At 35.9% G+C, this 22,983-nt stretch overlaps 1 protein-coding gene across 1 annotated transcript in view; it reads right to left on the bottom strand.

The window, feature by feature from the left end:
- Positions 1-10,132: 10,132 nt before the first annotated feature.
- Positions 10,133-22,983, bottom strand: part of LOC140147375 (cadherin-like and PC-esterase domain-containing protein 1) — an 85,916-nt gene continuing 73,065 nt past the window's right edge. The window contains 8 exon segments of the mRNA XM_072169152.1: positions 10,133-11,671; positions 12,729-12,875; positions 13,640-13,727; positions 15,081-15,403; positions 16,566-16,702; positions 18,311-18,434; positions 21,624-21,807; positions 22,515-22,704. Coding sequence (XP_072025253.1) covers positions 11,555-11,671; positions 12,729-12,875; positions 13,640-13,727; positions 15,081-15,403; positions 16,566-16,702; positions 18,311-18,434; positions 21,624-21,807; positions 22,515-22,704 — 1,310 coding nt within the window. The 3' untranslated portion in view covers positions 10,133-11,554.

Raw genomic sequence — 22,983 nt, 5'->3', positions numbered from 1 at the left:
TCCAAGAAAAGATAGCCCATATTATAGAAATTTTGCATTATTATATTGCTGAGATCAATTGTTATTGAAGAGGTTGAATGATTTTGAAATACTCTGCTACTGTAAAGCTTCATACCGGTATTGCACTCCCTTTACAAAAGCCAAAAATGTGCATATGAATACTGTGTGAAGAAAGGCGAGGAACCCACTTCACCTGCGTGTCCAGGATGTTTTCCTGTGGGGGGCTCAGAGAGGCTTTCAGAGATATGCGGGGGCTTAATGGTTAAAATTGCCAAAAAACTGCTAATTTTACATGATTTTTAACAAAGTGCGGGGGACTTCAGCACCCAAAGCCCCCCCCTGGACATGCCACTGCACTTTAAACACAACCTTTCTGGATAGTATAATAAAGCAACAGAGCCCAAATGTAGTGCTAGGTCAATGTGAGCAGTGATGCGGTTCGTTCAAGCACATCGATAGACCAGTCCCTCGCCTTTATTGATAAACAATGTCAAGTGGTCTATACTAAAGCAACAGAGCCAGAAGGTAGTGCTAGGTCAATGAGAACACCATTGGTTTTCCAATGACACCAAAATCTCAATTGTGTTGGAGAAAGTGGGGATGAAGAAATCAAGGTTGTTGATTGAACCATCCTCCTGTGGTTTAGTTGGAAAAAATGAAACATACACACAAATTGTCTGGTTTTATTTTCATCTTTATTTGTTTTCCTCTTCACTGAGAGAAATCTTCATGATATACATATATAATTATCATCTGCATGATAAATAGAATAATAAACAGTTTAATAAATTAAAAACACATAATATCTCGGAAAGGTCAGGTGCAAATCATTAGCAAATAAATTCATTTGAGGGTTTCTGAAAATAAATATTATAAACAAACTAAATATCTGACACCACACCTGTCAATCCAGAAGGGAGGAAAGGTTTTTGGATCTTCATCAGGTTCCCCATGTAAAAAGATGCAAGCCAAGAAATGAAAATCAAACTCTTGCGCCAGCATTAAAAATCTGACCTTTCATTGACTTCGTAAAAAGGGTATATTGACTGCTCAGTGCCAGAAGTGGGTAAGTGCAATTGCTGCAATTTGTATATACTGTGTAAATTGCCAAATGTTCACAGGGCAGCTTTTGCACTTGCCCACTTCTGGCACTGAGTAATCGATATTTGCTACATTAAAGTATAGGCCTACATCCCAGAGGTTCTTAATTTATTTGCTTTTGGCTTATGGATGGCCAAGCACATTCCAAAGATATGTGTTTGAGGGCCAACTGCACCTTGTTTTGCCATGTTTACTAGACATTTCAAAACTGGTCAAGAGCAAACTACCATTGGTCCACATATCAAAATTATGGTGAAAGTACCAGCAATGTGTTTGGGTCAATTTTGGTACCCTTTGGACAAGCATGGGAACCGAAGCGATCCAAGAACACTCGGCCACTTTAATTTTATTTCAAATGATAATTGAACATATTAAATTTAACATAGTTTCCCATAAATCTTGGTTGGATAAACATGTCTAAAATTCAACAAAGCAGTATGTTCTATTGAACATGTACGTTGAATAACATCATGAAAGCAGCATTATAATAAAACCTTACTGGGATTATCAGGGATTTACCAAATTACAACTCCCTAGAAATGTAGATTTTTGCAGAAAATCTGACATCAAAATGAAACCGGATAAGAGTACATCAGTACTTTTAGTATCGTGCGAACGAGGCTGTCAAACTCAGAAACCATGGTTAACCTATGTACACTAGCAGTCAATGTTGGTGACCGCAATTAATATTAATACAAGCAGCCATTTGCAATGTTTTCTGACATAAACATGAGATAATAATGATTAAATTGGCCTATATGCCTATAAAATTGTTGATTGTTTGGTGATGTTTGTCCAGAAAACCTCTGATAATCCCTTAAGTTGGCAAGCTGAAATGATACGGCATACTACTTGATTACGTACAAAATTATGTTTTATAAAATAGAATTACATTTTACACATATCCCTGAGGTTATAAATAAATACATATTGTGGTCCATATCAATGAATGTCTTAGCTTACTTAATTATAATATATTTTAATTGTTTAATTGGTCATGTTTGAATACAAGAATCATTATGTGACCATCTGCAGGTCAAATTGTCCTCCAACAAGAACTGTCCTTAAAAAAGACAATGCCACAGATGTAGATCATGTTTCATAAAATTTCTTAGCCTGTCTGAAAGGACCTATACAGTCTGTAAAAAATGTTTCAATAAATTGTTTGGGGTAAATTCAAATATAAAGATCAATAGTCTACCAACCATTTATAAGGAAGTTTCTTGGACACAATTGTGATCAATTTAAAATAATAATTACATTATTTTTGAAATTAGAAATTTCTAATTGTACAGACATAGACTTGGCAGGTGAATATTACATACAAATGGACTATTCCAGTTGAAATCCATACACCCTTATGGAATACATGATCTTGAGCTTCCCCACAGGGAGTGTGAATTTCAGATGGGGTTACCTGAATGGGTAACTCCATTTGAAATCTACAACCCTGTGTGGGAGATTAAGGTCATGTCATGTCTTCCACAGGGAGTGTATGGTTTTCAACTGGAATAGCCCAATAAAGGCAGACCTATGAGCCAACAAACAGACAACATTATGTCCAATTTCTACATTCTATAACATTTGTACGAGTAAAATAAATATCATTAATTTTGGTTTGGAGCACACACATTTTTCAATTATTTTTGTTTAACAGAGAAATCTGTCTGATATTTATTGTTTTTGTTTAATTGTTTTTGTTTTCAAAAAATAGTCTGCTTATTTGCATCCCTGTAAATGTGATGTTTTGCTCAGCTTTGGTGATTGGGGGAAGAGAAGTTTAGATTTATTAGAGAAAGAACTGGAAGAATCTAAAGACTTGGAAGTACCTGCATGTTATTTAAAACAAAGTTATAAAATCTATGTTGTAAAATGTATACTTACATTTGAAAGATGCTAAGAAGGTACATTTTAAAACTTCATGAAAAATATTTGTCTGTAGTGAGCTTATATTTTACATGCTAATATATCATTAGAAACAGTAGAAGCTTAATTATCAAATGATCTGCGAAGTTTGAAAATATGATTTATGATTGCCAAGCAATATGTAGAAGTTAACTGCGAATAGATATACATAAGGTGATTCCAGTTGAATGCCATAGACACCCGTATGATATAACATTAATCTTCCACATAGGAGAGTGTGAATTTCAAATGGGGTTACCTGAATGGGTGCCTCCATTTGAAATCTGCACTCCCTGTGTGGGAGATTAAGGTCATGTCATCCATAGGTAGTGAATGGATTTCAAATGGAATAGCCCAATTTTAAAAATGATTAGGCTCAAGATGTAAGCTTTGTAATTTAGCAAAACTAATGGAATAATGCTCTATAAACATTCATACATTTTTATATCTTTGACAATACTTTCAGCATACATTTCATTTGGCAGTAGTTCATTTCTAGAAATGGAGCCAGCATATTTGATGGCTTAATGCAAGACACCCAAGAAGTTTATACAGCAAAGATTAATATCAATCATATATCCACATGCCCATACTATAGAATCTATATTTTCACACCAAAACAGGGCGGCTGTGTAATGATGTATATACAGGGTAGCTGTGGTTTTAACTCAATGAAAACAAAATGTGAACAATTGAAATGGAAGGAAACAGCAAGCCAATGGACTATTCAAATTGAAATCCATACCCGCTATGGAAGACATGACCTTAATCTCCCACACAGCAGATGTAGATTTCAAATGGAGTCACCCATTCAGGTAACCCCATTTGAAATTCACACTCTCATGTGTGGAAAATTAAGGTCATGTCTTCCACAGGGTGTGTATGGATTTCAACTGGAATAATCCAGTACGCCTAAACAGTACCAATTGATTCGAGAGATATTCTTTCATATTATTTTTTCTCTTGGCGGTAGGTATTTCATTGGCCGCAATTTCAAATCTCAAAGTGTTAGTGTACACACACATCTTTAAAAATGTCACATAGATACACTCAAAAAACAGTACAATTCAAGCAATTTACCAGTAGCATTTGCACAATTGCTGCTACCATTTGGTCACCAGTTATTTATCTCTCAATTGATGTGCCTGTATGAAGTATGGCATACACAAAAGGAGGACAGTCTTCAATCTGGGTAAAACCCGACAAATTCAAAAGACTTTGTGCAGCACCGTCCTATTGTATCTGCCATATCTCCAAAAGGCTAAGCTTTGGGAAAGAAAGCATTTTTCCACTGAGTTAAAACAGCCTTTAAACTGCAACCCTTTGTTAAACTTAGAACCACTTTGCTTCACAAACAAGGGTGCAGAGACACAGTAACTACCCTGTTTCAACGAGAAAAGATACATTTTATCATCTATAAAAATTACAAAACAATAAGGCACAGTAATTGCATAGCAAGGCAAAATTACATTCAGCATTTTTCTACATTGAGACTGGATTATAATACATGTATAAAGCACACACACAATGCATAAACTGGTTTTCCAGTGACCTAGTGGTCCCAAACCACCCCTCCCCTGACCAGTCAGTAACAACAGATGCAAGTATACATGAAAAGTTTCATCACAAAATGTGATAAGTGCCAAATATATGAGAATTGAGATAACACTGCCGAACGATTGTCCAGAGATGGCACAATTATATATTTAAAAAAAAAGAAATCACCAACTCACAATATATCCAACAGTAAACAGGTGCGTAAGTTATTTCTTTTTTGCAAAATGCAAAAATGCCACATCCGTTTAACACAATTTGTTTTTTTCTCAAATGGGTTTATCGCGTTTTGCGATGAAGCTCTTATTACATTACATTTGCACTTGAAATTACTACTCAGTAGCATGTAGGATATAGGACAGCATATAGCAGGTGCACTATGTGTATGTTATGAGCAGTCAGGAAAGTCAGTCAATGACAACTGTGTTCCAATCATGACATATGCCCTCTGCACATGACATACACATGATGGTGCACCCACTCCCAACATTAACTGAAACGCTTTAATGTCTTCACGCATATGTGTTTTTGAGATATTGGCAAAACAATGTTCAAATTCTTTTGTTTTATATTGTTTTCAGCTATTGATAAATTGCTCATAACTCGATAACCAGATGTCTGAATTTGATGGGGCTTGCATCGAAATATAGCATTCGTAAATGGCCAGAAAATGATGTGAAAACCTTTGATGTAAAAATTGAAAATTGCCGACATGTGACTCATTCCCCTTGATCATGTCACATATAGCATGTGCCCAATTATCAAATTGGTGGTACATGTACCTTTTTTACAAAAACTTTAAAGAGGCCATGCCTAGTAAATAGTGAACAGATTCAAGTGAATTTTGTAGTTGTGGTGCTTTACTAGTCAAAACCTTGGTACACCTGTATTTGCACCATTTGTCAGTCTGAGCTCATGGTGAAATGCCAAGGACTAGAGAACCAGCAAAATACATTTCAGAAGAAATTGATTCAATCAACATCAATGTACACAGTGTTGTCATACCAAAGATCCATAACATCAGACTACATTGTTTGATGTTGCAAACATACCCAAATTAACTATTGGGTTTTTTTTTCAGAGGACATATTCCTATCAAATGCATTCATAGCAGAAAGTACTTCATGTAACATTAATGATAAAAATTAACACACAGTCTAACCTCAGCCGCAAAATCACACATTTGACAACACTAGCTATCTGCAGACATGGCTGTTACCTAGGCAAATTTTCGTCTATTTTTGTGACCAATATTATTTAAGAATACATTACATAACTTGATCTTCATGAAACTGCTTAATTTATGAATATAACATAACACACAATTTCTGAAGGATTTAAAATAGAACCTACCCAGTTTATAAAAATATTAATAAATATTTAACTAATAGAATAAATAACATGGAAACATACCGTAAGATGCATAAAAATTGTTTACAGTACAGCTGCAGAATTGCATGATGGGATAGGGAATACTTGGAAAGCCATGTGACAGTAAAACTTGAAAGATTGAATGTAGAATACTTGATTGATGAATGACATATAGATAGGGAAGACCTGGTATTGGTGAATAACCACACTGCAAGGTAGTTGTCATTGTTAGGAAGTGATATAGTGTAGTCCTTAATAAACAAGTAATGTCTATGAGAATACTAGAACGAGAGAATTACTCCTGTTACATAGTCAATTACAACTCTAAATATATTCATCACATTTCCAGAAATATTATTACAGAGATTTTTTTGCACACAAAACCAATATTTTACTCAGTATTAGCATTTTGCTCACCTGAAGCATATTGAAATGAAAGTTTTTTTCAGTCATAAGGGAATCGTAAAATAAAATGTAGAACTGTTCATGCTGTTAGGTCATAAAACCCAAACTGTCAAGCAAAATGTTGGTTTTGTGAACAAGAATTACTATTTTGATATAATAAGAATACAGGACAGGTTGCTGCAACCAGTAACAAGAATTCATATATTCTGTCGGTCCGTGTCACGTCACTTCCGGTTGATGATGTTCGAGTGAAAACAAGTCCCTGATTCGATTTTTGTTGATGATTTCTGTCATTGGTGTAATGTAAATTTCGATCGCAAATAGTCAGTGGAATCAAACAACCGTTTCTAAGTCTTCAGAGTGAAAGAAACTTACTTGATTTACCGTTAATATACTGACAAACTTAAAATTAAATTCCATGGTCGAGTGTCGTTTTTTCCGAAATTGAATGTCACTCCAGCAACATCGCTATGTAGCCTCCCTCACAGCCGGTTTCTGTTGTTCACAACAAACCGTGAGCCACATGCAGTTTGGGCCCGAGACTAGAGATAGCCCGGATGTCCGACCGACAGAATAGATACATAAACTTTGTTCGGCTTATAATTGGCAATAATTATTCGGTTTCAAGAAAGGCGCAACTCACATTCGCATAAATTCACACAAGCGTGCCCCAGTCATGCATTACACAACGCACAACTAGCATAAGTGATGCGCACAACTACATGCACACCATTTTATACAACACAGATGTTACGTGTCTTATTTTTTTACCAATTATAAGCCAAACAAACTTAACCAGTACCACATTGTCAAAAACAAAAAGGGACGTGTAAGATCTAACTCAATTAAAGTACAGCTCATATTTCATTTTATGAAGTAAGCTACCCTTTCTCCCGCCCTTTCTGCATAGACGGTCAATAAAAACACTTCCTACTGCAATCAGTGGTTCCGGGTTCAACCATCTCTAAATTCCACCAACTGATTGCTTTCAAACTCTTATACTTCCACAATGTCTTTACTTATCCCGTGAAGACGAATCAGTCCACTTCTATAACTGATTTAGTCTTCTTCACCCCCCCCCCCCACAAAACTATAGTTTTGCTCAAAGGGCATCATTGATCATTTGGTTTGTTCCCTTAACCTATATCTTATTTCTGGTTGCAACTAAAGCCAAAAGCCTCTTCAGCTAAAAATGTCTACAAACAACAGGTGAAAAATACCTGAACAAAACAATACACATATTACTCAATATTATCCCCACTGTCTACAACCTCTTTGTAAACAAATAATACAGGTATACACAGTCATCGTATCTTATTATTAAAGAATATACATCTGTTTATAAAATAATCCATATTATCTACAGGTCTTTGCACTTACTGGAAGCCCATTGCATGATGTCAACAAAACCTCTAACAGGAAAAAGGGCACTTGGCACATTTTTGTGCTATACCAGTTAAAATTCATACACCCCTTATGGAAGACATTACCTTAAAGCAGTATGCAGACGCCGAGTATTAGACATATAATATTGTATGTAACATATCTACGTTATTTAATCTAGTCCCATTCTATTTCCAGTAATGTATAAGTTCTAACGAATGTTTGATGACGTAAAATCGATAATATGTTACGTATAATATCTGGTAGAAATATAATATCGATTTTATGTCATTCGTTAGAACTTAAACATTACTGAAAATAGAATGGCAATAGATTAAATAACGTAGATATGTTACATACAATATTGTACGCCTAATAAAAAGTCTGCATACTGCTTAATATCCCTCACAAATAAAACGGAGTCACCCATTCAGGTAACCCCATTTGAAATTGACACACCCCGTGTGGAAGATTAAGGACATGTCTTCCACAGAGGGTGTATGGATTTCAACTCGAATACCACATTGTTTTTAATAATAAATAATATTTACACATCTTTACACACTATCTTGTTGCTCTTTGAATTCTGAAAATTATTCTATCATTCAGATATGAAATCTTTATTTTTAATCTTTCAATTATAAATTGTGAATTTTGTTTCTCTAAAATACCTGATCTTACAAGGAATGGGAAGGTGCCAACTTAAACTTTCCCAACTTCCTAAAATAGTTGTCAAAAATGGTAATTTTACCAATATAAAACAACTTTCCAATTGTGGCCTCTTTCAGTGATACACACACATTTGCATATTGATTACAAAATGCAATTCGCCACTTGCACAGTTCCGCCATTATGCACTATGTGCGAGGAGAGCCTCGAACTGGCAGCATACATGAATGGGAATTGAACCAGTCATATAACATTCTGTGTAAGGTTACGTAATTCTTCCTTTCATGTATGCTGCCAGTTCGAGGCTCTCCCCAAGATATAGTGATATAAAATTGGATGGTTTGAACCCAATGCACAAATTTATTGAAAGTCGAGCTATGAGTTTTAAAATATTGGACGAGGCGTAGTGAGTCCAATATTTTAAAACTCATAGCGAGACCAATAAATTTTGCATTGGGTGAAAAAAACCATCCAATTTTATCATTATTATGTTTTCAGAATCTTTTTCAAAAAGACAAAATTCAAATTTTTTTCAATTTTTTTTTTCTTTTTTTCGTGATTTTTTTTGGGGAGGTCAAAATCGACTGATCTTACATGTCTAGAGCAACCAAAAAATGAAATTTTTTTTCCGGCCTGTTTCCAGACTTTTTTGGCCCTACTTCCGAAATTCCATAAGTTTCCGTAACGTTTCCGTCAATGGGGATCCATTTCGCCAAAATTTATGACGATTCGTAGCGATTCTTAAGTCTCAAAATCCATCGTAACTTTAGAGCGCATTATAAAATACATTCCATTAAAATAATTACAAATCTGCACTTCCCAGAGACCAGTACCAACACTAGAGGAAAAAAATTGGGAAAAAATCCTGTCTCATGAAGTTACGTACTCGCCCGAGTCGTTAGTCAATTGTGAAATGATATAATTGAATTATGAGGGTTAAAAATATGAAGTAATAAAGTGTTTATAATGATATTTGATAGGCAATAAACTGATAAAGTAAGCGTAACTTAAGCTACAAAAACAGAGTGCAAGCCTGCAGCAGCCAGTGCAAGAGCCAAGGCAACAGTGCAGCTATGCATTTGGGTGGACTATATTTGCCGATTTCATAAGCTTATCTAAAACCCTACCTTGTCTGTGCTAACATCATTCATACCTTGCAGAGTCTCAAATAGTTCAAAAAGTGATATTTGGCACTTGGCAGGTATAAATCCTCTGGTTTGGTCAGAAAATTTGATCATTTTTGATGTCCGATTGTGTGAGATTGCCGAATTCTGCAGCGTTTACGTAGTGGTTTAGCACCGGTTTTTACTAGTTTATTGTACTTTCCAAGGATATTTCAATAAACCACATTAATTTCTTCATTTCTTAGCAGCTGAAACATGCATTTAGTACACCACAACGTTGATTTTCAAGCCTAGAATCATGATATTAAACATGTCTTTCCGCGTCCGTAGAAAATCAAATTCTCCCGGTTTGACATCAAAATAAACAAAATCGAGTTCATCAATGAATAGTCTCATACAGTGCATTTGTGTTCTCTCTTGATCACATACGAACGGTCGATTTACAATACGTTAAAATTGGCGGCAATATCGGCGATTTTAAAAATCACGGGGGATTGGGATCCAGGTGGCGTTAAAATTGGATCCGAAATGCATCCAATATGCTATTTTTTTGACGTTTTAAACTGTGTGGAGAGGTATAGGAAGCAAGATTCTGAAAACATAATAATGCATAATGGCGGAACCGTGCAAGTGGCGAATACAACATTCCACTTCAACTTCTCGCATGGCCATACTTTTTGTCCACTCAAATTGACAAATATGAAATGTTTCTTTTATCCACAGGAATGAAAAAATGTATAGAATGAATGCTTATTGGTTTGTTTGATATTAATTTCAAATCTTGAAATCTTTTGGTCCAAAGTGGGTTCAGTTCAGGAATGGTTTATAATCAATTGCCCAATAATGTCTACAATATATTCCAAGCAATTGGAGTCAATATTACTGCAAAAAGGATGAAGGAAATATATTTTTTTTCAGTAATATTGGTGATGACCTTTTGCGTGTCTTGCCATCCTTTGCATCGCGCTGTAGACATCTCACATTACAATTCTGTTTGCTCGCATGACAGCTTGCACATACCTGCGTTGATGCCTTCCTTGTTTTTCAACACGCAAAAGGTTATCACCTCACACTTGACAAAGGTATATGACCGAAAATTCATGTAATATTTGCTATCCAATTAAATTATGTGGTTTGACACCAAATATTTTGCTTGGGCTATATTCTTTATCATTTTTCGAACCTACGCAGCCACTATTTGTTCAGTGTCTCATCTGTCTGTACTTGTCCAATCTGAGCAATATCGGAAAAGAATGCAGTGCATATTTCTCAAACAATAATGACTTGTATGAGTGTAACAGCCTATCAAAGTGATTAACTTAATTGAAGATATTATGACCATGCTAAAAGAACTCCCAAGTGGAATATTAATCAAACAAATGCACATTTGTAATTATTATAGTCAGGTTGTCTACAGGTTGGTTCCAGATTATTTCCCACTAGTCTCCACAATAGATATCGCAGAATAGAATTTGAAAAAAATTACCCATCTATAGGCCTATACTCATTTTCACACAAAAAAGGGGCCATCCTTATACCTGAAGGCCTAAATTCAGACCCATTTCAGTATTAAATCCCCCTTATAGCCATTTGTAGCCCCAGACAGTTTATTAAGAGCAACAGTCCATCATGTTCCAATTTTAAAGACCCACACTTCTACATGATCTGGGCCTGTTTCACAAAGATCTTACCCTTGATTTAATAGAGGATTTTGAGTGGTATATCTATCATAAGATCGATCGTAAGGCTTTGTGAAATGAACATCCAAACAGATTATCATAATGGGCAGGAAAAACCTATGTGCTTGTGGCCCCTGAACATGTTTAAAACAAAACTGCCAACAGGTTACACAGGCTGTTTTGCTTTAAACATGATCAGGGGCCAATGACACATAGGAGGGTTTTTCCTGCCCAACAGCGGATTTTTAAATATCCTGCAGACAACCTACTCACATTTGGCAGTGATCGCACCAAGGTTTGTAACACTTTATACAATATTTTGCACTTTCAAGAAAAATAAATAACATTTTTATCTAATTTACATTATTGACATATTCTGTTGATAAGAATTTCGGAATACAATGAGTTGATATCACCGGTAACATGATAGAGAATATTATCATAATCATCTGGATCATCCGTTGGTCGCACCTCTTCAACCTGAAATGAAAGAGTAGGCAAAATATTTATAAATTACAGATTAAAATCAAATTTTCTATATTATCAACCAAAAAGTTTTAGACTAAGGGATTCCAGACTCTGTATAGAATTGTCTGCCATGCTATGGGAAAGCCACCATAGCATATTGGATTGTCATGTGGGAACCAAAATAGCTTCTTTATAAAATGGAAAAGTGAAATTTTGGGGGCAACATTGGACAAATTTGCTGGTAAAAATTGACAATTTTTGTCCAAAATGGTTGCCTTTTGCCCCAAATGGGTGCTTTTTACACAAAAATTGATGATTTTCATCCAAAATACAAACATTTTCACCCAAATCATGTCCATTTTTGTGAAATGTGAAATATTCACAAATTATAGATTAAAATCAAATGTTCTCTATTGTTAACCAAAAAGGTTAGACTAGGGGGATTCCAGATTCTGTTGTCTGCCATACTGTGGGAAAGCCACCATAATGGATTGTCACAACTGGGTTCAAAATAGTGTACTTGATGCAAGAAGCTTCTATATAAACTTATACCAAAATGGTCAATTGAATGAACATAATGTGCTATTTAGATGCAAACGTAATGCCATGTATCTGTCACATCCCAAAACCTGTGTGGATACGTTGTCATGGTTGAGTCTCAGGAATGCAGTCATTCATCATGTCCCATTAATTTAATTCAATTTTTTTTATATCAAGCATATCTAGGCATTAACAGTTGAAATCTGGGAGATAACACAGACGATACTTCAGTCAAGTGACCTGGTGAAGGGGGTCCCCGTAAAGATAGCGAGGAGGCATTTTTACAGGCAAGCCGTAGCCAACAATCAGGTGTATTACCCTGAATGGAACTGACTGTATCAAGGTCTTTTACATGTCTGAAAAGATGATTTATAATTATACTGTAGGCACACAACAAAAATATAACATGTTCATGTGTGCCAAGACAGAAAATTGCCATTAGGCCTTATTACACCTCTCTTTGGGGATGAATTTATGCATCAAGCAAGACAAGAAAATGAAAGCATCAACAACATTCAACAGCTCTTACCTTATGGAAATGACATGCACATTTGCCCTGTACAAAATCCTTATATCTAGCCATGGTCATATTGAATGTATCAACTACTTCAAAGCCTGCATTGGAAGCATAGTCTAACAGACCAGTGTTGTGGATGAAAACTTTTCTTTGCTCACCCTGAAAGACAAACAAATAAATGGCAAACAATTTTAGTAGTGTTTAACTTGTACATAACAAATACCTTTTACATATGTTACTTCTGAAGGATAAATCCAAAGAGAATAGACCAAATCTCTAATCCAACTCCGCCATGTTTGCATGTAACTCATAGAGGGCAAACTAGTGTACCCACAGACTACTACAGATTATCTATCCACAGTCAAAGTCCCTGTGCTTTTTATGCTGTGAATTTTCGCATATTCATGAGAGCCGATTGTGTGTGTCTAACAATCACGCCAGCGTTGCATACCTTCACGTATACACGATAGAGCATTGCATGTTTTTTTGGTTATGTGAAAGCCCATAACATATGCGGTATGTCCGTAGCAGTTTCACCTGTCGCACTTCATGGAACCAGCAAACTTCAAAGTGCATGCTTGTTTGCGCTTTGCCAATCGCACATGCTAAGTGGTATAATGCGCAAAACCTTTGTAATGCTCTAGCTCAAAGACCCAAATCATTGTTCGACATTGGGTTCTTGCCTGTAAATACCAAAGGTACACTTTTTTGGTCTCTATGCATGATAAGCCAAGATTGTCAAAATGGTCCATTTTGAATGACACTTTTTAATAAAGTCCTTCAAAAATATGATGTGATATAATGCAACATGATTAAGCTGAATGAGTCGATTATTGCATGATATAATTTTTTCTTTCTCATTTCACTCTCTCAATTGTAAAGTTACTGAGATCTTCAATGAATTCATATTTTTAAAAACTTACCATTGTCAAGCAATGTATACCATCAACAGGCTGATGAAAACCTGCACCAAGTCCCTTCATTACAAGCTTCACATTGGATAAACCTTTCCTGTATTGGGAAAACAACAAGAGGTATAAAATATTAAATCATAATAAAATCATATGACATGTACAAACAGGAAAAAATTGCAGCTTGCAATAGTTGTGCTATCTCACAGCTGTAATTGCACAAATTATGCATCCACACACATACACCCCAAAAGCACGCCTATCCACACGCACACATACTGGTATGACATAGCCTATATGGACCAAAACACAAAACCTGGAAAAAAAAGACAGAAATTTTCTATCAAACCTTGGACCCAATCAGGCTTACAGGTTAAATACCACTAATAGGCCTGGGCGATACATTGAAATACGACGAGTAACTATTTGTTTTCATGGCATTCAAAAAGACTGCATTAAAATCGCTGAAATTGATCAAGTTATATAGCCAAAAAAGTACTTTCTATAGTTTGATGCTTCAAAATGGTACATTTTCTCTCATTATATGACATTTTTGTTGTAATAGTACCAAAATTCATACGCACGGCTTCGGTTTTTAGTAAATATTCGCCATATCATATTGTAACTTTCAGCTTCGAGGGCGCACTGTCATTTTAAGGTGTTTGCGGTTCAGTGCGTTAAAACAAGAAAAGTCTCAGGTCAACCTATGTTGAATTTTTGATCATTTGGCATCTAAATCATATATAGTTTCACCTGATATTAGTGGTATTGAACTGTGAGAGTTCTGAATATGAGAAAATTCCACCCGAAATTAGGCATTTTCCCATTGAAACCCGTGTATTACATAATTAGTGGTATTTAACCTACACCAAGTCAACCATGGACTAACTCTATACCTACTGATAGAGACCTCACTTTTAAACACATTGTATCCTATTTGCACCATCTTGAAGTAGGTGAGAGAGAGTGAACGTCCACAGTTGTTTGGTGTCCACATTTATCAGAGTGTGAAGGGAGAGAGTCCACATTTGACAGGTGATTCACATTCACACAACACACACATTTATGTTGGACTAGTTGGTAAGTTAAGTAACTTATTCATAATCATAACCTCATAACTATAAGCGATGTGTTTAATCCAATCATAGATAATAACGTTTAAATACACGGATGCAAATGCAGGTTATTGAAAAAGTGACATAGCACATAAGTATGCTTTACAATGACTCTATTGTGTCACATCTTTTGCATTTGAACAATTTACACAGATGCTGATTGCTGTACTTGGACATTGCATGATTGCACGCAAAGTGATTGGTCACTAGCTGTATTTACTAAATACAGGACAAGTAATGATAAAGTTAAAATTTTATTTTATTTTCAAATTTAAATGAAGAAAATGTGACACAGATGGAATTAAAAAGGTGAAATGGAGTATTGTGAAAAATCCTACCTTTTCAGTGCTTGTTTGAGTACATTGAGATGATGTGTAGCCAACCAGTGTACACCTCCCACCACTACCACTGTATCACCATTGTTCTTGGCAGCCTTGGAATGTTTCAACAATTCATACAATGCCTTATCAAACACAGGCCTCTCACCAGCTGGCAACCAGAATTGTGGGTAATATGCAAATGACACGGATGTCTGGTTGTTGTTGAGGTTGGAATAGACTTTAATGTTGTGAGTTTTATCCCACTCAGTGAGGGTACCATTGAGTTGTTCCATTATATAGTACATTATCCCCCTATTTGTTGAATCCCCAATAAATAATAGCTGAAATACAATCAGAATATCAAGTTTATTGTTAGCATAATTTGACACATACTTTTGACATTAGATACAATTCTTCAAGTTCTCAAAATTCATCATAGTAATCAAAGGCCAAGACAAGATCAAATTCAAAAAGCATTACATGTCACCTGCTACTATGATATGAGCGTAAAGTCGCAAGTTGGTAGTTTCGAGACATCCTGGCTGCTGAGTTGCTGCATACCTGTAAAAGCCAGTAGCATGTCCTTCGTGAATGGCCCATTGTGCTCTCATTCACAAAGGACATAAAGATTGGCTTGAACAGATGCGTGTGAAACAAACATCAACTCAGCAGCCAGGACGTCTCGAAACGACCAACTCGCGACTGTACACTCATTTCGTGGTAGCAGGTTGTATATGTGACACAATCAAGACAAATGAATTTAAAATTGACAATTTGTTCAATAAACATTCACCTCATTGGACTTCTGGTTACATTACTAGATTCCTATTGTGGCCGCCTGCACAGATACACCGTCCCAAAGGTACCTGACTGGTACACACAAAACCAATGCTGCTACTGAACAGGACCCACTAGCAGCGGTACTGCAATGGTACTACACAGGTACTCCCCTGAGTGGTACTGCATAGTATCTTGGCGATGGTGTAACTGTGCAGGTGACCCCAATAGGAATCTTGTAGTGTACAAAGTTATCAATGATTCTCCAACTTAAAAAATAAATGTAACCATAAGAATGAATCACCTGCTTTAATCAATAACTCAATTTTAGCAACATTCACATTGAAGTTCTAGATATGCAAAATGTACGCCAGACTAATTTAACGAGGACAACCACAATCACACAAGTTCCCATACTTTCTATATAGGAGTATTTCTTGCATATTCATGAGGGCCAATTATACATTCTTGACCAATTAAAATGTGGTATTGTGTACATCTGCACGATTAGGCAATTATCGTATTCACAGCTAAAAAAGCTCATTTGTTCTGCATTTATAGAAAATGATCCTACAATTGAACTTGGAAGTTCAGCTGATTTTTGGGGTATTGCTGATTGGTTCCTTCTCTCCTCCCTTCATAATCTCTGATTTTGTTTATTTGACACTACACATTCACAATCTAAGAACCGATATATCCTATTTCACTTTCTCTGACTCTACTTACATCTTTGCCAGCTAGACATTGTCTAAGCTGTTGTCGTGGTAATATTTGATGTCTGCAGTCATACGGCAGCCATCTTGCTTCTTTCCAATAACATGATGACTTATTGGAACACTGACTGCAAGGAATCAGCCATCGACCTAGAAACAAAAGAACGAAATGCATTAGAATTTAAAATTTATGCAGGAAAAAATCTGGATAGCTACACTACACTTATTAATATCATACATACATACATACATACATATACAATTTATACCGCGCATATTATCTAATTAAAGGTCAAAGCGCCATTACAAACTACAGCCAAGGCTGGAATAGAAACAAACAAAAAAATACATAAGGAAATAATTACAAATTACATTTACATAAAAAGATGTGTTTTTAAAAGTTTTTGAAAACAATAAGGGAAACAGCTTCTCTGATGGAGAGAGGAAGCATGTTCCATAGCCGGGGTCCAATAACAGAAAAGGCTCTGTCACCTGTTGAACGATGGGTTTTGGGAATGTGGAGCCTAGTATGATCAACGGATGAACGGAAGTAATGATGTGAAATGCTTTGACTGTTGTATAAAGTAATATCGGAGGAGAGATATGTTGGTAGTGAGCCATTCAAAGATTGATACATATACACAAGTAACTTAAAATTAACACGTTGGCGGACAGGTAGCCAATGAAGCCTCGCCAGGTAGGGAGATATGTGCTCACGTCTCTTAACACCGCAAATCAGGCGCACAGCTTTGTTTTGAATACGCTGAAGTTTGTCAAATTGCGCATTGGTGATGCCTGCAAGCAATGAATTTCCGTAATCAAGGCGAGATAGAACAAGAGCCCTGATAATATGATGGCAAGTGTCCTCATCTAAATATTTCCTGATTCGGCCAATGTTTCTTAGCTGGTAGTTAAGAGTGCGGCACAATCCCCCACCTGGCTGGTCATTGACCCATCCGAATCCATGATAACACCCAGATTATGGACGGAATTTGTAGGTTTAATCTCAGCAGTACCAACATTAAGGGTGAGATCAGGATGAGATCTTAAATTGTGAGGTGATCCAATGATCAGAAACTCAGTTTTCTCCATGTTTAATTTCAATTTGTTTGATGTCATCCAATTTTGAATATCTGTTATACACCTCTCAATACAAGTGAGTGAACTAAGACATTCTGCTTGGTTCCTGGGATCATACGATATATAGATTTGAGTGTCATCGGCATAGATATGGTACAATAAATTGTGACTGCGTAATATATTACCAAGGGGAAGAATGTATGTTGTAAATATCAGAGGCCCCATTATGGAACCCTGAGGCACTCCGCAGTCTAAAGGGATGTCACTAGAGCATTGGCCATCAATCTTTATTGTTATCCATATACTATAGTAAAAATTTCATTTGAATAAACACAGCTGCCAACAGCTGACCGTGATTGTGTTTAAAAATACAGTGCACGTCTCAGGTGCAAACACATAATTTTGCATACTTCGTGAAAATAATAACCAATCACAAGTGAGTTGGATTCACTTCCACATTATGCACATGCAGGCGTTCATCACACAGTGTACGCGTACAATCACCACGCTGACAGCAGCTGTGTTCATTCAAATGACATTTGTACTATAAATGTACAATAAATGATCATGGAATAAAACTGACTGCAATTGGGAAACTGTTAAAATTGTTCAAGATACAAATCATCTTTTTTCTATTAAAATCCATCACAGAATATTATAAACGATGGTTCAACAAACCTGGACTATTGCCACTTTCACACACAGGTAGTTTCTGCTGATCTACAATCACATCTGGCCACCTGACATCCAACACTCTGTTTAGACCACAAGGGCCATCCGATATAAATGGTAAATCACAATCCTGAAATACACAAAACAAACTCAAAAGCTTAGTTGGTCCCACATATGTAAAATAGGTTGGTGAAGCTTACATAGTTACTGCCCACAAAGCCTCTAAGACTTGTTCAAGTTACACCTCATGAATATAACAGATGTATCAATTTTATCAGCTACTTTTATCATGACAGAAGATGTTGGCTAGATTTAATTTAGTATCACTTGTACAAATGGGACCTCACACTTGTCAATCAATATGTCTACAAGAAGCTTTCAACACAATGTAAGTTGCAAGCTCTTGATTTCCAAAACTAATTTCAACTTATTTAAGTATATATCTGATTAGTAGCCAGTGGGTCACCTTGACAATGTCACAGAAAATGGAATATAATTATTTCCACTCTAAAGACTTTCTGTCAATGTCACAGATAATGGAATTTATTTCCACTCTAAAGACTTGGTGTCCATGTCACAGATGATAGGATTTATTAAAGACCTTGTGTCAATGTCACAGATAATAGAATTTATTTCTACTCCAAAGACTTTGCAAGTCTTTAGAGTGTCAATGTCACAAATGATGGAATTTATTTCCACACTAAAGACTTTCTAAGACTTTTCGGTCAATTTCCACTCTTTTCTTACTCTTTGTAAGTCTTTAGAGTGTCAATGTCACAGATAATAGAATTTATTTCTACTCTAAAGACTTTGTAAGTCTTAAAGGTGTCAATGGCACAGATGATGGAATTTATTTCCACACTAAAGACTTTCTAAGACAAATCTCAAGACATGCCTATGTTCATTATAGCATTGCTTTTAGATCATGTATGCTATGTGTTTCTTGATGCAAATGTATCCTTTCTTGGTTTTGTGGTATGTACATATTCCGCATAACTTCGGAATATCCTTCACACTCTACATATTATAATGCACTTTATTCCATAAAATGTACAGTGGTGAAGGGTATTCCAAACTCATTCCATGTTTTCTACAAATTATCATAGTCCTAGCTGGTAGTGTATTTTGCATTTTTGTAGCAAAGTATAAGTAGGCGTAGCCACAATACAATGCCTGTATTATACTAAGAATTTGCAACAAGCATATCATTTTTCAATGATGTATGCCACCGAAATAAATGCTACATTCCTTACCAATGCTTAGTATTATACGTGCATTATGATTCAAATTGAATCTTCAAGCTTCTGAGGGTAACTCAAAGTACTGGACAAAATTCATTCTAAAGAAAGACTGAAATTTAAAACATGCAAATATTTTCAAAATTGCACAGCACACAAAACTAACTGGGCAAATTTGCACTACAATTTTCATTTCCATGTAGAAAAACTATTCACTTTTAAAACCAATATCCAAATTTGACTGACGTTTCCAGAACACTTGACAGACCAGATCAATTTATTCTCATACTTGCTGCTTTGCTTTTTAATTTGTAAAAGAAGATAACAATCAATCAATTCATGTCTTTTTTTTCACTTTTGGCTTTCTCCTACATTTATATGAAATTATAAAACTGCAAACATGTACTTCAGTATGAATGTATAAAGGTATGTAAAAAAACATGAATGAAAAAAAAGAAATGTACAAATATATTTGCAATTGTAAGTAGTGAATACACTGATTGTGGGAATATAAAACAAGTACATGTTTAAGCTTGGAATATTTAGCTACTATGCAGAAACAATCAAATCAAATCCACTCTCCAAGTTAGCAGTGTCACACAAATAACCAATTATGAGTGACATTTCCAGAACACTGCTAAATCTATTTTGATACATGCTGATTGCCCAATGTAAGAGAATATATATCAATCAAGTATATTACATATGTCATTTGATATGACAGCACTTTTATTCTGGTGATTTAAGAAGTAATCAAATCTAAGTTTCCTGACAAATGTCACTTGTTACCACATCTTGATGGATGAACATGTGTCTTTTATATAATAGTATTGTAATTATTCACAAATTGAATTGTCTCAGCTTACAAAATCATGCAAAAAGTCCTTACATTTGTTTGCCTGGATACATTCAAATTTCATCAAGTCATCAAGTTTTCTTATTCAAAAATTAGTTTTGTCTTGACAGGCTAATGGGATACTTTCTATTTTGAGCCACAAAACCACCAAACAAATTATATCTTTAACTTCCCTGTTAGTATTTCACTTAAGAATTATGGCAAGCGGTACAGGACACACGACATACAAGGCTGATGAAACTACAAGGCTGACAGCCCATTCAAAATAGATGGTTAGCATTATAAGTTGAAAATAACATACTTAAAGTGGGGTACTTTGTCGCACCTCAACGGTTTTAGAGTAAGATAATTTTACTTTGACACCACATAACACATTTAGAATTGTTTGTGAAGATTTCATTATTACATGTTAATCCAATGGTGACAACAAAAATGGCGATATCGCATCTGACCCCCTGAAATATGGTACAGATGACCACAATTACGTACTTTTATGAAAGACATTACAGTTCCTATCACAATCTTTTCACACATGCCAATAATGTTTCTTATATAATTACCACATAAAAAGAGCAAGGTCATGCAATGTGACTTTGCTTGTTTAACATTCCCATATTTCATGTCGTAATTTATATATGTCAATCCGGACACCATATCTGTATTGACTATTGACACACTTGTGCACTACAAGTGTGAAAGAACCAAAAGAGATGGTCCAAGGAGTCAGAATTGCCGTATGTGTAACACTATGGTCAATCTTCCATCTTGGTCGAACGACGTGTGTCTTTGTGAGCTAGGATGCTACAAAAGTATGTAGCCCACACAGAATGGAAACAAGTACGCACTGTCACTCAAAGTTTGCCAGGCGCATAGTGAAATAATCGGAGGCACACTATTTTGCCCTCCATGATCAACACACAAAACATGGCAGAGTCGGTACTCTTTGGTTCTAATCTCTTTGGCAGGGACTACCTTTTGAGGAGAGCAAGAGCAATATCTGTCTACTGCTCTCCTTAAATCTGATATAGGATAGTGATTTGTAGCTCTCCTTACATTCAATTGTAAATGCTCTAAACAGCTCTTATTGAAGGCTCCAGAAGAGCTATTAAATGCTCTTCTGCAAATTTCAAAAGACAGTCTGTGAAGACTTCTGTGAAGACTAGTACAGTCAGCTAACCAAAAAAAGCATGAGAACCGATACTAACTAGCATCCTTCAATACTTACTTGTACAAGGCTACACACATGATGAGGCTGGTCATCTTCCCACGTTTGCTCCTCTCCCTCCTCTACACTCTGACGATAAACATTCACTGTGTATGAGTTGCTTACCCAGGGTTCAGAGTGTGTGATGTCAACGACAAACATACTGATGCGATTCTCACCAACACCAAGCGTGTAATTGGATGGCCTGAAAATAAGAAAATTAGTGAAAATTACAATTTTGTCTATGTTATTCTACATAATTAACAATCTATACATTTCAACTTTTGCTACTGAAGTGACCATGACTTCGACAAAAGCAAACACGCATGACATATTCACATGGATCTTGACTGAATCAATTCCCCTGTTTTTGATTATTATTATTGTTGTCAATTAATGATGTGGCAAGTGGGCATGCAGCAGTATGTATTCAAACTTACAGGGTTCCCACACCTTGAAGCCTTTCAAGGACTTTTCAAGGACTTTCAAGGTCCAAAAGCATGATTTTCAAGGACTTACCACAACACAAAAAGTTGATACGGCTCTCCATGCGGCACATATTAACGAAAATGACAGATCCTCTCCACTCCCCAAATTTTGTCAAAGTTATACGTTAGGTAAAATTGCAATTTTCAAGGACTTTCAAGGACTTTGTGCAAATGTCCAGGACTTTCAAGGCCTTGAAAAGGTGTTTTCAAATTCAAGGACTTTCAAGGAATGTGGGAACCCTGAAACTAACACGCCTGTATGTGAGTTAATATGTGACCCAAACACTCTCCATAAATTGAATAATATTATGATAGAACGCCAAATGAAATGTCATGCATTCTAATAGTACAATTTTTTTTAATTTGTTACAAACTTAATGGAATAAACTGTGGTAACCCCGCTCTAATATATTGTGTAACAAACCTGGAGGCTCCTAGTTTATCTTCCAGTCTGGCTTCACTGTCACAACTTGTTGCAAATCCCCATACTTTGATTAGCACCATATCATGAGGTACAGTAGCTTCATATTCAGTCACCATAGGGTCAAAGGTCGGTGTTAGGTTTAGCGGTGGGTCAAAATGGAAGGCTGAGAGGAATGGCATTGTGGCTGGATCTGTGGATGAACAAAAATTGAATACGTTTTGTGTTTGTCATTGTACTGGAAAAAAGACTTTTTTTAGGTAACCTTTTTTTAAGGATTTGTTATTGCGTGGCAATTCAAGGTCACTAGTCTGAATCTCTCAACAGTGCAAACATATTGTACACTTCAAACTCTTCGTGCAGGAGTAAAGCACAACTCCTAGCCTATTTGGGATCAGGCTCTTGGTAGCAAGATTAGGAAACCTACTCAACTGCAAGAAAAACAGTTACACATCTTGTTCAGCACACACTG

This window comes from Amphiura filiformis, chromosome 3 (genome assembly GCF_039555335.1).
Source record: "Amphiura filiformis chromosome 3, Afil_fr2py, whole genome shotgun sequence".
Classification (NCBI taxonomy): domain Eukaryota; kingdom Metazoa; phylum Echinodermata; class Ophiuroidea; order Amphilepidida; family Amphiuridae; genus Amphiura; species Amphiura filiformis.
Note: the sequence above shows the minus strand (reverse complement) of the source record. Positions and strands in the feature narration are given on the sequence as shown.